The sequence below is a fragment of the Hyperolius riggenbachi genome, chromosome 6 (genome assembly GCF_040937935.1).
Source record: "Hyperolius riggenbachi isolate aHypRig1 chromosome 6, aHypRig1.pri, whole genome shotgun sequence".
Classification (NCBI taxonomy): domain Eukaryota; kingdom Metazoa; phylum Chordata; class Amphibia; order Anura; family Hyperoliidae; genus Hyperolius; species Hyperolius riggenbachi.
The window spans coordinates 268,740,572-268,755,946 of NC_090651.1; the positions used below are offsets into that span (position 1 = coordinate 268,740,572).

General features: G+C 44.7%; 1 protein-coding gene across 1 annotated transcript in view; it reads left to right on the plus strand.

Annotated features, from left to right (window-relative positions):
• The window catches only part of LOC137522156 (5-hydroxytryptamine receptor 3A-like), a 70,093-nt gene that overhangs the window by 32,218 nt on the left and 22,500 nt on the right, over positions 1–15,375 (plus strand). Inside the window, exons 6-7 of the mRNA XM_068242188.1 lie at positions 7,741–7,901; positions 11,648–11,852. Coding sequence (XP_068098289.1) covers positions 7,741–7,901; positions 11,648–11,852 — 366 coding nt within the window. The remainder of the gene's footprint in view (positions 1–7,740; positions 7,902–11,647; positions 11,853–15,375) is intronic.

Below are 15,375 nucleotides of genomic sequence, written 5' to 3' on the forward strand. Positions count from 1 at the left end.
GATCATGCGGTGGGTGCGCGCATCCATGTGACCATGGACTTATGGTCAAGTCGGTTTGGGACAGGCCGGTACCTCTCTTTCACCGCGCACTGGGTCAGTTTGGTGGAAGGGGGTGAGGAGGGGACAGCAGCATCATCACCCCAGTGGGTGGTGCCACCCCGCAGCAGGGTCAGGGGAAGTGCAGCAGGTTCCAGCTCTGATCCGGTTCCATCCGCCACCAAACACCCCCACCTCAGCAGCGTGAAGGCCCACCACTGCCAAGCGTTGCTGCAGATGGTCACCCTGGGAAACAACAAGCTTACGGCAAACCACGTCCTGGCCAAGCTCCGAGAGCAGGAGATAAGTTGGTTGACCCTCAGAGGCCACAGATTGGGAGAGGTGGTGGCCGACAATGGGGCAAACCTGGTTGCTACCATCCAGCGGAGAAACCTCACCCACATCCCCTGTCTGGCTCACGTCCTGAACCTGGTGGTGCAGAAATTCCTGCACACCTACCAGGGGATGGACACTCTTTTGGGAGCGGCAAGGAAAACGGTGGGTCATTTTCGCCGCTCGGGTGGTGCCACAGCGTCCCTGGAAGCCGTGCAGCTGGAGCTGAACCTCCCATGGCACCGGCTCATTATAGACGTTCCAACATGCTGGAATTCCACCCTGGCAATGTTTGGAACGTCTGGTTGAACAGAGGCGGGCTGTCAACCTCTACCTGGCCAAAGCCACCATGGATGCCAACTTGTTGGGGACCGGCACCACCCACCTCCCGGACATCATCCTCAGTGCTGATTGGGGAAAAATGCAGCTGGTGTGCTTGGTGCTGGCACCCTTCCTGGAGGCCACCATCATGGTCAGCCGGGACCATGCGTCGCTGTGTGAGTGGGTGACCATGGTGTGCATGCTGGAAAAGGCCCTCGATGCTCTGCTGGAAGTGGGAGAGGAAGCCTTGATCCAGCAGGAGCAGCAGCAGCAACCTTCGCAGTCCACCTCTGTGCAGCAGGAGGAGGAGTTGGAGGACTTGGAGGAGTTGGAGATCCCTGACCTTGAAGAGGAGGGGGAACAGCGGAGTGCAGCTTCAGTAGTGCGGGGGTGGAGAGAGCAAGATGAGGCTCCGGAATCAGAGGAGGAAGACAGCACTGTCAGCGGTGCAGAAGATGATGGGTCAGCAGAGGTGGCAGCCCTCTTCCCCATGGCAGCGCACATGCTGCAGTGCCTGCGCAAAGACCAAAGGTTGAAGCAGATGCATGCTTGGGAGGACATCTGGATCACCCTGATGCTGGACCCACGGCTGAAGCTGGCTCATTTCCTGCCTGTAGGAGGAGACCCTGTGTGCCGAATGAGGGACTTGTAGCGGATTTTGGTTCGGCGCTTGGAGAAAGCCTTCCCCCAGACTCCCACCCCCCCTGCTGTCACAGTCCAGCCAGCACAGCAGCAGGTGCCTGCATCCAGCAGCAGCAGGCGCCCAACAAACCTGCTGTCTCTGACAAAGGCGCTCTACGCTACGCCAGTACCGCTGCCTACAGAGGAGGTGCCTGCAGCAGCATCCGGCTCTCAAAGCCAGAACCAGCACCTGACCCGGATGGTGGCCGACTATATGGGGTCCTACAGCGGGCTTGACACCGACACCCCTGAGGACCACTTGGAGTACTGGGTCAAGCACCAGTGCGGCCGGTGGTGTGGTCACTGAAAAGCGCTCTTGTCTGTCCAGCCAGTCTGTGGACAGACTGACTTTTTAAAAAATGAACCAGGCTTGGGTGGTTGGTGAGTTCCTGGCCCCTGTTGTTGGCAAGAGGGGGAATTGAAGTGGCTCAGTGGGAATCACTATGCCTGCTTCACCACCCTTTACCACCACAACCTCCTGACTCCATCTTGATTAAGCCAGGTTCTAATTTTTTTCACAGCCGTGGCACCAACACACTAAGTGCCATGGTCAACTATGTAAACACAATTGCTGTGTAATTTTTGTGGAGGTGTCTGTGCTGTCCGAGTTGTGGGAAGGCCCCAACTGCTGCAGTACGACCGCTTCCTGGAACCTCTCCTAATTTTTACTGAGCCGTGGTGCCTACAAGTGCCATGGTGAACTATCTAAACACAATTGCTGTGTAATTTTTGTGGAGGTGTCTGTGCTGTCTGAGTTGTGGGGAGGCCCCAACTGTGGCAGTACGACCGCTTCCTGGAACCTAGTCCTGATGTTAATTGACAGCCTTTTTTTTTTTTGTTAGGTTTTAAGTCCCCACATCATCAATTAGTCTTTCTCTTTAGAAAATAATGATGCTACATGCCTCATATACCCCAAAACAACATTTTTAAAGCAATTTAAAGGCCACTTCCAGTTTTCCATCCGGATATCTGAATCCGTCGCATACTAGGGTCGGATATCCGACCCGGATTCGGATCAGAACATTTTTGATCCAGATATCTGACCCGGATCGAATAGAGGGGTATCCGGAACCGAATTAGTTCCAGATATTGAAAAGTGGTATCCGAGCAGCACTGGTGGTAGAGTGTATCAGGACCTAGTAGGAGCAACACAGTAAATAAAGCACTGCACAGCAGACTCCACCTCTCATACTACTATATGTCTATCCCCTCTCCCACAAAGGTCTACCAAGGCTTCCAGTGAGAGTTGCTAAAGGCCCATACCCACTACACGATTTTCCTGATGATTTTTCCAAAAAACTGTGATTTTCTGAGCAACCAGTGATCATTTCCCTGATCTTGCAATGTGGGTACAGGCACGCCAATGATGTTAAGCAACGTACATCGATAATGACCATCACAGTGGATCGGATCTTTAAGATCCCCGATGACTCTGCACAAAGTACCGTGATTCCTTGACTTCTAGATCACGCCCGTCGTGTGCCATCGTGTGACAGCACATGTACCCGCCAGCTGGAAGATGGATCGTGGAACACTCATCGTCAGGGGTGCGTCACTAGATCCATCTTCCTCTGCCGGGGTTGTGATTATTTAACTTAAGTTCTCTTGACTGACTGCTTGTGCTCTCTGCTTCTTCCACCATCATGCTCGACTCCTGCAAAGGCAGTAGGCATTCCACAAGCTCTTCACTAGGTGGCACCCCAGGCATATTCCTAGGTAGCATATGCCTAATGTGTCCCAGATTTGATTGTGAAAGGATAATTGAACTATGAACAACAGTTAAGAAGACTCTATATGGTTGTTGGATGCTTAAAGCCACTGACTTTAACACTTTAAAAGATGTGCTGAGAGACAGTATGTTTTTGTTAGACGTGCATTTTGTGTTCATTTCTACAAGAGAGAGAAGACCCACACTGCCAACGAATATAAAAGCCAGCTGAAAAATTGCGTAGCCTAGCAAGTACTTTTTGCAATTGTATTTAGCTCCATGCTGTGGGTGAATACAATAATAACAGTCAGCTGGAAGATCTACCTTAGGCCGGCTAGTACTTTCTCCAAGCACATTCAGCTCCAAACACCAAGCAGCATCAATACAGATATACAACTGTCCAAAAGTACTATAAATAATCATATCAGGTGAAAATTAACACCGTCATTAAGGTAACCACAAATCATACAATTTTTAATAATTTTTTTCAATTCAAGAATTGCAAATCATTTTTCAGACTGATTGTAACATTTCAAAAATGTGACCAATGTACCACACACATTGTTCAATTTTTCACCAATTATGAAAAAAATGATTGACAAAAAAAAATGCTTGGGTCTGTACATGAAGTAATTGACAATCTACCACACACCATTCAACAGTCATAAAAATTGATCTGAAAAATCCTTCTTTTGTCAAATAAAAATAGGAATTTCATGAACAAATGAAAAAAAAAAGCTTTCAATTTTTCGAGACCCCTAATTGTTTTTAGCAAATTGCCGTAAAATGGAATTATTTTATTGTATGTTGTGTGGCCACTTTTACACCCATGTGTAACCTTTGCAATCTCATAGTAGGCTGTGTCTAGCTAGTAGATGAGTTTGTATGCTATGTACACTGGATTGGTTGTCAGAGCTGAAGTACAGTGGATTGGGTGCTGAAGGTAAAGTATACAACATGCATGGGTGTTGGAGAAGAAGTACACTACCGTATGTTACTGCATGTATGTACACTGCATTGAATGTTGGAAGTTATGTACAATTTGTAGACTGGATCAGGTGTTAAAGTTGATGAACACAACATACATTGGATAGTGTGTTGGCAATAAAGTACACTATATATGTTGCATTGAATGCTGGCAGTGAGGTGCTCGGTATACATTGAAATATTTGTTGGAGTTTGAGTACACTACATACACTGGATTTTGTGTTGGGCATAAACTATGTACATTTGATTGGATGTTGGAAATAAAGTACAATAGGTACACTGGATTGGCTGTTGGAGGTAAAGTAGTCTACATACATTGAATTGGGTGTTGGAGGTGAATTGCGCTATGTAAGTTGGAATGGATGTTACAGGTAAGGTGGGTTTCACATATTGGATTGGGTGGTGAAGGTAAATTACACTATGTTCACTAGCTTGGTTGTTCCAACTGAAGTGCATTCAGTAGGCGGTTGGGGGTAATAAAACACTAAATTTTTTCTCCCAGGTTGGAACAAAGGACTTGAGGACATAATCTGTTTATGTAGGAGAAACACATTTTGCCATCTATCAAAGAAGGAATTGTTAGAGTTGTTACAATGCAGAATATCTTACCACAGGAATTAGTTGTGGCAAATTTTATTTCTGTATTTAAATAGGGTTTGGATGCTTTCCTTGCATTTTAAGGACGTCCACGGGTAAAATTGCTAGATAATTCCTGGTAGAATTGTTTTTGTTTTTCATTTTAAGGCTTACAGGTCCAATTCTTGTAAGGGTTTTCCGTCTTCCTCTAGATCAACTGGGATATGTGAGGATGCACTGCAGGACAGTGCTGTATTTTAACTTCTTTTTTCAACCAAACTAATTTTGTAACTCTTCATTTCACCTTGTGGTAGTATTGTATTTTTGGCCTGTGCAGGACTTCAACTATCAATCAGCAGATGGCTTTCTTTAATACTCATTTCACCAGATGGTGGCATGTGCCTGGACAGTGTTGTGTTTTGGTTTTCTACAAGCTGGTAACTCCAGCTCTTCAGTTAGTGCTAGGTCCCTGCTTGCTGCTCGTTGCCTGAGCATCTGTTCCTGACTCCGGATACCTGTAACTGCTAATTTCAGCTTTGACTTAGTGCTTTGTTCTACAACCTGATCTTGACCCTGTACCAAATTGTTCCCCTGGTTTCTGATCCTGTATTCCATTTCTGCTTTGTCCTTGTTACAGATTTTGTCCAGCAGAATAAGTTCTGTTTTTTTATTTACAGTATGTACTTATTGTTTTCATGTACTTATTGTTTGTTAGATATGTAATGCTATTTAGGCCTGGAACCCACTAGAGCTTTTATTTTTAGCCTTTTTTTTATTTTTCTGTGCTTTAAAAAATGCTTTGCTAATATAAGTCTATGGCATTGAGCCCACTGGAGTGACTGAGATTAGGGTTAATCACATTCACAGGACCTGCAGCATCTTGTGAGCATTCAGGCTCAATATGGTAGGAAATTCCTGGAAAAATCGCTTTCAAAATGTCTACACAAAGTGCTAATGATTGCGATAGCGCTTTGCAATTTGTAGTGGGTCCCTGGCCTAACTGTGCCAGTGTTTTTATGATTAGAGTTGGGCCGAACGGTTCGCCTGCGAACGGTTCCATGCGAACTTCAGTAGTTCGCGTTCGCGTCCCGCAAGCGAACCTTTGCGGAAGTTCGGTTCGCCCCATAATGCACATGGAGGGTCAACTTTGACCCTCTACATCACAGTCAGCAGGCCCAGTGTAGCCAATTAGGCTACACTAGCCCCTGGAGCCCCACCCCCCCTTATATAAGGCAGGCAGCGGCGGCCATTACGGTCACTCGTGTGCTGCCTGCGTTAGTGAGAGTAGGGCGAGCTGCTGCAGACTGTCTCTCAGGGAAAGATTAGTTAGGCTTAACTTGTTCCTGTCTGGCTGCAAACCTGTTCTGTGAACCCACCACTGCATACCTGTGCTGTGAACCCACCACTGCATACCTGTGCTGTGAACCCACCACTGCATACCTGTGCTGTGAACCCACCACTGCATACCTGTTCTGTGAACCCACCACTGCATACCTGTGCTGTGAACCCACCACTGCATACCTGTTCAGTGAACCCACCACTGCATACCTGTGCTGTGAACCCACCACTGCATACCTGTTCAGTGAACCTGCCACTGCATACCTGTTCTGTGAACCCACCACTGCATACCTGTTCTGTGAACCCACCACTGCATACCTGTTCTGTGAACCCGCCACTGCATACCTGTTGTGTTCAGTGAACCCGCCACTGCATACCTGTTCTGTTCAGTGGACCCGCCACTGTATACCTGTTTAGTGACCCCGCCACTGCATACCTGTTGTGTTCAGTGAACCTGCCACTGCATACCTGTTCTGTGAACCTGCCACTGTATACCTGTTCTGTTCAGTGAACCCGCCACTGCATACCTGTCCAGCACGGCCGTCACTACACAAACAGCTGTTTGCGGTGCGTTACACGGTGAGTTTGGTGTGTCAGTGTGAAGCAGTACCTTAATTACACTACCTGATTGATGTATACACATGCAAGATGTTTTAAAGCACTTTAGGCCTGTCATTTAGCATTCAATGTGATTTCTGCCCTTAAAACGCTGCTTTGCGTCAAATCCAGTCCCGGGGACTTTTGGCATGTATCCCACTCCGCCATGCCCCCCTCCAGGTGTTAGACCCCTTGAAACATCTTTTCCATCACTTTTGTGGCCAGCATAATTATTTTTTTTTTTCAAAGTTCGCATCCCCATTGAAGTCTATTGCGGTTCGCGAACTTTAACGCGGACCGAACCTTCCGCGGAAGTTCGCGAACCAGGTTCGCGAACCTAAAATCGGAGGTTCGGCCCAACTCTATTTATGATCACATTACACTGTTGTATGAATTGCACTTATCTATCAGTAAACACTGTCAGCGTCTTATTTTGCTGCATTATCTCTGGAATATGCTACAAAAAGGGCTTTCCAGCTTCACTGCCAATGATGCTCTAAATTAGTCTACACTGAATTGGGGGATTGGATTTGAAAAGTAGACAGCATCCCAACTTAAGCATGAAACCGGATTCTATATTGAGAGGACTAAAGTGAAGGATCTGCACAGTACATAATAACCTACGGCCTGATTATCATGCTATGTTTGTACATTGTTTTAGTTTCTTCTGCCAAGCACTAGGTTGAACATGTTGATCTAAGTGTCTTTTGTAACTGAATGGAAATAGGGCATGACACAGTCTCATGGAATTCCACCCATAGAGACTTGAGCCTGAAATAAAGTTCTTAATTTGCCACATGGCATGGAGAGCTCATGGAATGAGCCTGTGCTACTGCTTCTCCTCCTCTCCCTGCACACTTGTAATGGGTAATTGGAAGCCTCTGGCTGTTCCCTGTATGGTGAGGATATTTTCAGATATCATCTTACGTAAGATGGCTTATTAAGAACAGTTTTCTAATGGCGGAAACATTTACAAAGCTCCCAGTTCAGCTAAGAATACAGTATTTAATAGCCAGCATGTCATTCCACCGTGCCTTGTATCTGAAGTACAAATAAACTCCTACTCACAGACGTATTGTTGATGGTTTCTTGAAAGCTAATTCTGCCACTATGATTACGTAGATGTCATAAGATCTGAAATACTAACTTATCATACCATTCAGTCCAGGAAATAAATATTTCTTTTGCAAGAATTCCACATGACATTAAAAAGCTCAAAAATCCAGTTTTGACTGAAGGAGAATGGGACCTCCTCAATGTGGTGCCAAAATTTCATGAATATACTACCCCGCAAGAGAGCAAAATTGGGCTGATATCGTTTAACGTGAGTTCATTTTACACCTTTTAACACTTCTATCATAGAAACTATGAAAGGGTTAAATCACTGTAATGTCTTTGTCTATTCAATACCTTAGTCCTTAATGAATTCTGTAATTGACACCATGTGTGTGTGTGAAAAGGTGTGCATAGGCTTAAAGGGACACTTAAGTCAAACACAAAAAATGAGTTTTACTCACCTGGGGCTTCCAATAGCCCCCTGCAGCTGTCCGGTGCCCTCGCCGTTTCCCTCCGATCCTCCTGGCCCCGCCGGCAGCCACTTCCTGTTTCGGTGACAGGAGCTGACAGGCTGGGGACGTGAGTGGTTCTTCGCGTTCCTGGCCACAATAGCGCCATCTATGCTGCTTTAGCATATATCATATACCATCTAGCAGCATAGAGGGTGCTAATGTGTCTGGGAACGCAAAGAATCACTCGCGTCCCCAGCCTGTCAGCTCCTGTCACCGAAACAGGAAGTGGCTGCCGGCAGGGCCATGAGGATCGGAGGGAGACGGCGAGGGCACCGGACAGCTGCAGGGGGCTATTGGAAGCCCTAGGTGAGTAAAACTCATTTTTTTGTTTGACTTAAGTGTCCCTTTAATGCACCTCCCATGGCCTAGCATCTGTCTCCATTCATCTGTAGAAGGTACTGTTCCAAAATAGTGGTTGGCAAGGCCAGCGCAGGTGCAGTGTGTTCTCGGGAGTAAACACGCACTCCCGTGTGAAGACGTAGCCAGCGCATGCGCACTGAACTAGAGGTTGGCAGGGAGCATGATCACCAGGTAACCAAGCGGACATGCTGCGCATTCGCGCATAGTATGGCTGGCTATGTCTTTCCGCATGAGTGTGCGCTGTCCGCGCTGAGCACTACTTTGGAACAGGACCTTTTACAGATGAACGGAGACAGACAGCGGGCCGTGGGAGGTGCGGTAAGCCTATGCGCACCTCCCCACACACACACATGGCATCAATTACAGAATTCTTTAAGGACTAAGGTATCCTTTAACATATTTGGGGCCTGATGCACAAATTGTCAGTAATTTTGCCATGCAAAAAACAGTCCACAGCAATTTTACTGGTCCTAACACAAGGGGAGCACTGTGCGGCCATGACTCTATTAGCGCAATAACGCATGCATTGCTAATAGAGTAACAGGTTAAGACGTGGCACTAATAGAGCAACAGACGGTGCTAACCTTGTGTAGGACCAGTAAAATTGCTGTGCGCTGCCTGTGCATGGCACATTTTCTTAGAGATTTAACAACATTATTACCTTAAACTGCAGTATAGTAAAACAACCACAAGATGTCACTGTGTGTAAAATGTGATGATGATCTTTATGTGATTGTTATTTCCCATATTCTCTGTGATCCTCTCAGTTTCAAGTAAGCTGCATTTCCTGATGATGGTGTGTGATATATTTCTGCATGTTTTTCTTCAGTAAAGACTAGAGTTATAGCGTGTTATACTGGGTGCCTATCTGTGTGTACAGAACACTCTGCTCCATCAAAAATTACTGGCCTTTTGTGCAACAGGCCCTTGAAGTGATTTTACATTCTTCTTAAAGGACCACTATCACAAACATTTTAACAATTTAAATGCATGTCTATACATATGTATAAAATGTACACAATATAAATTACTTTTTTTTCCTGTGTCGCTGCCACTTACAGTAGGCATGAAAACAAACCTGAAGTGAAAATAAACGTATGAGATGATAAAATGTATGTGTAGTACGGATAATAAATAGAACATTAGTAGCAAAGAAAAGAGGCTCATTTTGTTTATCAGTACCTGAAGAGTGAAAAAACCTGATTTGTTATCTATGCAAAAGAGCTTCTCTAAACTCTTCGACCCACTGGATCAAATACAGTCCTGTTTTCTGAAGAGCTTAAACAGCAAAGAAACAGTGTGGGAGTGTGAGGTAGGGTTCTACTGCAGGAAAATTGGCTCTGCTCTGTTCACAGCTTCAAAGATATAGTGTGGATTCTAAATTGCAACCATGACAGTATGATTCAGTGTTATCAATAAAGCTATGTAACTGAAAATAAAAATATGAGACTCTTTTCTTTTCCACTACTGTTCTATTTATTATCCATACTACGCATAAAATTCATTATTTCATAAGTTCATTTTCGCTTCAGATTTGCTTTTAAAATCTGACAGATCTGATGGTTTGGACTAGTCCAGCTCCTTATAGTGCAAGTTATTTTTTTTCCAAAATTGCAATACTATCTGTACTGTGCAGTTAATTACACATGGCACAAGAGGGGACCTTACAGGGTAGTCTGGCCATATGCTCGGCCTTGACGTACTTATTCTCACTATTTGACTTCTGATGATTGTATGAGGCATTTATGGTCTTAGTCATTCAGACAGTAAAACATGTCCAATTAGACCCGTTTTGAACCTCTGGATCTGGGTTGTTTTATGTTTGACTAAATGTGATTTTAGAGATGTTAAAATAATGTTTTTATACGCTGAACAATGACATGTGACTTTCTTCATACTAGATTTACTTGTTCCCAAAAAACGCCCACAGACTCTTTTACTGTATTTCTATGTATTAGGGAGGTGGGGCACACCTAAAGTGATGACATCACAAAGTCCATCGCACACTTAGACATCCGAAAAGTATTAGTACAGATAGTTCATGTGACCAAAGTCCACTTGTAAAAGCAAAGTGCAGGACTCCACCTAGGAGGCTAGAATCGTCCATTCAATCGGGATTTATCCAAATCAATATGATTCAAGCATATACATCCACACAATTGAACAATAGACCATATGACCTGAATAAAGACTGAAGCTTATATCATTGCATACATCATCTGCAATACGGGAATGATGGCCGCAAGTGAACGTTCCTTATAGAGGGCCAGCGAGTAGAATGAGCAACTAGTCCAGTTACGGTTATTACTCTAGGTGCCCCAGAGTATGGACAATGACTGCATAGAGTTACCCCCACAGGGATTGTCAGCACACCTCTGCTTGCCACCACATAGAGCCGCTCCCAACAGCATTTTCCAGTGTCTGGTTCTCTTTAATGCTTCTGTATTCTAGGAGCTAAAAGCTATGAGGCTCCACTCTTATTTAAAAAATGCACAAAAAAAGGGACAAAGTTTGCAATGATTAATTCTGCACAGAATCACATTGAGACATTTTTGACAGATGAATGTAACAGGTAAAAAAAATTGAATCGCGCATTGCCATTCAACTGATGAGTAGCAGGCATCTTCTCTGAAATAGCAACAGACCCTGGCTGCAACCATGAACAACATATTCATTCAATATGACTGTAACATAGTAGGGTAAATGATAATAAGAGCATAACAGAAAAAAACTGATTGGCCCTTATTCATTTAACTTTTTTTCTTGAGTTTTCTTCAAGAAGATAATTGTTCAACTTATGTAAAAATAAGTATGTATTAATTAGCAGTTTACAAAGTGCTAAAAGTAGGTAAACAAGTAATAACAGACTATTTGGGGTATTTTCTTGTATGGTGGGAGTTTTAAAAGTATTTTATTGGTATGGTTTGAAAAATACTTTGTTGGAGAAAGGTTAATAGAATTGTCTCAAACAAAAAAAATGGGGATTAGTGCATCACTTTATGAAGCATTGCACATAAAGTGATGCACCCCTCCACATGAGATGTGTATGACCTCCTTCATGGGTAATTTATCAAATTTTTAAAGATTTCTATTAAAGGATGTGACATGAATACCTTAAATATGTACAACTATATTCCACCAGATCATCTTCAGAAGAAAACCTCTGTTCTACAACATGAATCTTATTCTACCCAGCATCCTTCTCATGATCATGGACCTAATTGGGTTCTACATACCTCCAGACAGTGGCGAGAGAATTTCTTTCAAAATCACTTTACTCCTGGGTTACTCTGTCTTACTTATCACTGTTGAAGATATGTTGCCACCAGTTGGAGCCCCATTAATAGGTAAGGTCAAAAACAGGCAGGATTAAATACCATATAATTAAAGTCATATTCTTAAAGGTTCTGACTAATAGTGCTTATACTCAATGTGGTAGACCTAGTATCAGATGACAAGCATAAATTATCGGTATCCAGTCATCATACATGCAAACTGTACTCAAACATAGCAAATTACCCTATCCTTAGGATTGTGCTAGGATTGTATAAAAAAAAATGCACTACCCATTAGGCAGAAGCCACTTGAATCATCCGGCTGTGTGAAGTATTGTACGGTACAAGCATCATGCGTATTTGATGACTGGATGATGACAATCCATCAATTTTACTAATATTATACATGTATACAACTTTTTAGAATGGTAAGGTCGGCACCCCCACAAGAAAAAACTCTTTTACAGGTAAAACATAGTTCTGTATTTGATCTGGCCTGCATCAGGTCCTCCTGGAGGCTTCTTCCTGATCCTTCCTGGTCTTTCTGAGAGGCTTTTGTATAAAACGGTGTATTTTGGATTATTCATTAGATCCAAGAAATTTCCCCCATTCTCATTATGCCCTAATTTAAAAACTTTTGTTTCAGTGGTTGAGAAGGATTTGAGGGACTTGGGTAGAAATGTGGTGCATCACAAGAATTTGAGTGATGAGGAATCACAGACTTTGATTAATCTATCGGTACAGAATTGGTGGACCATAAAACCCGCCGATAAAGGTGGTAATGTGGTAGTTATGACCACCTCTGCATACAGAGATATGTGCCTCGATGCCCTGGGTGTGCGGGATTGCTATGTGAGGGTCTCCCCATCGAGGGTTACAAGATGCCAGAAATAATTTTTTGCCATCATAAATTATGCTATTGAACGAGATGTTATTGATAATTACGTGGGTGATTACTTGAAGGTTGCAGATCAGATTATCCCTACTTTTTATGCACTTCCTAAGGTGCCTAAAAATATTATAAAACCGCCGGGGCGTCCTATCGTATCCGGTAAGGGATCTTTAACGGAAAAAGTCAGTGTATATATTGATCGTCATCTGCAGCCCTATGTTAAAGCCCTGCCCTCATGTACACGTGATACCGTACATCTCCTTCAGGTCCTGGACAGTGTACAGGTACCTGAGGGGACTGTGTTGGTGGCCCTTGATGTGGAGGCCCTTTACTCCAGCATCCCGCACAACCTAGGAATCGAGGCAGTTGATTTATTCTTAAAGCAGAACTGTAGAGTAAAAATAAACACATTGTTTCACCTACCTGAGGCTTCCCCAAGTCCCAAGCAGCCGTCCTGTCCCGTGCTGCTTCTTGACGAGCCTCCGTTCTCCCACCACCAGCTACTTTCGGTTTCGCCGCCGGGCCACTGTGCCTGCATGGCTCTGGCCACGCGTATCCTTTCTTCGTGTTCCCCGCTATTGCAGAGGGGAACGCGAAGAAAGGAGGATACGCTTGGCAGGGCTGCACTGGCCTCGACTTACAAGTCGAGGTACAGGACAGAGCAGCGGCGGGAGAATGGAGGCTCGGGCAAGACCGGCGCGGGGCAGGACAGCTGCTGGGGGCTTGGGGAAGCACCAGGTAAGTGAAACAATGTGTTTATTTTCACTCTACAGTTCCGCTTTAAGTGAATTAGGTATGCAGAATGTGCCGTACAACATCTTTCTCTTGTCCCTCCTACAGTTTTTGTTATTAAACAATATTTTTGTTTTTGAAGGGTCCCACTACCTTCAGGTGCAGGGCGAGGTGATGGGCACGACTTGTGCTCCGTCGTACGTGAACCTGTACCTGGGGCCATGGGAACATGAGATTTTTTTAAGTGGTGGGCTCTCAATGTACCTGTACCACGTTTTGACATGGCACAGGTACATTGATGCCATCTTCGTTTTATGGACTGGTGGAATCGATTTGCTGCAGACATTTGTGCAGTGTTTGAACACCAACAATTGCAATTTAAAATTTACTTTACAGTGGGATACCAAAAGTATCCCTTTTCTTGATATCAGAGTATGCATTGATGAACGGGGTACCTCTACACTCATCTATATCTTAAAGAGACTTCAACAAATTCTTTATTGCAAGCTGACAGTTTCCACCCCAGACATACAATCAAGGGGATACCGACAGGACAATATCTCCGCCTGAGATGGAATTGTTCTAATTTAGATGATTTTAAGAGGGAGGCTGATGACCTCCAAAGACGTTTTTGCGTGAGGGGTTACTCAGATAAATATTTGAGACAGGCCTATCATCGTGCCCATATGAGCAACAGGGATACACTCCTTGGATCGACGGGCAATGCGAGACATGGATCAGTGTTGGGCGAACATCTAGATGTTCGGGTTCGGGCCGAACAGGCCGAACATGGCCGCGATGTTCGGGTGTTCGACCCGAACTCCGAACATAATGGAAGTCAATGGGGACCCGAACTTTTGTGGTTTGTAAAGCCTCCTTACATGCTACATACCCCAAATTTACAGGGTATGTGCACCTTGGGAGTGGGTACAAGAGGGAAAAAAAATTAGCAAAAAGAGCTTATAGTTTTTGAGAAAATCGATTTTAAAGTTTCAAAGGGAAAACTGTCTTTTAAATGCGGGAAATGTCTGTTTTCTTTGCACAGGTAACATGTTTTTTGTCGGCATGCAGTCATAAATGTAATACATATAAGAGGTTCCAGGAAAAGGGACCGGTAACGCTAACCCAGCAGCAGCACACGTGATGGAACAGGAGGAGGCGCAGGAGGAGAAGGCCACGCTTTGTGAGACACAACAACCCAGGCCTTGCATGAGGGCAAGAAGCGTGCGGATAGCATGCTTTGTACCGCCATGCAGTCATAAATGTAATAAAGATAAGTGGTTCAATAAACAGGGACCACGCGGCAACGCTAACCCAGCAGCAGCAGACGTGATGGAACAGGAGCAGGCGCAGGAGGAGAAGGCCACGCTTTGTGAGACACAACAACCCAGGCCTTGCATGAGGGCAAGAAGCGTGCGGATAGCATGCTTTGTACCGCCATGCAGTCATAAATGTAATAAAGATAAGTGGTTCAATAAACAGGGACCACGCGGCAACGCTAACCCAGCAGCAGCAGACGTGATGGAACAGGAGCAGGCGCAGGAGGAGAAGGCCACGGTTTTTGAGACACAACAACCTAGGCCTTGCATGAGGACAAAAAGCGTGCGGATATAGCAGCAATGCTTTTTGCCGCCATGCAGTCATAAATGTAATACAGATGAGAGGTTCAATAAACAGGGACCGGAAATGCTACACCATCCCAGATGTTCATTGGTCATGTTACTTGGTTGGGGTCCTGGAGTGTTGCGTAGTCATTTCCAATCCAGGATTGATTCATTTTAATTTGAGTCAGACGGTCTGCATTTTCTGTGGAGAGGCGGATACGCCGATCTGTGATGATGCCTCCGGCAGCACTGAAACAACGTTCCGACATAACGCTGGCTGCCGGGCAAGCCAGCACCTCTATTGCGTACATTGCCAGTTCGTGCCAGGTGTCTAGCTTCGATACCCAATAGTTGAAGGGTGCAGATG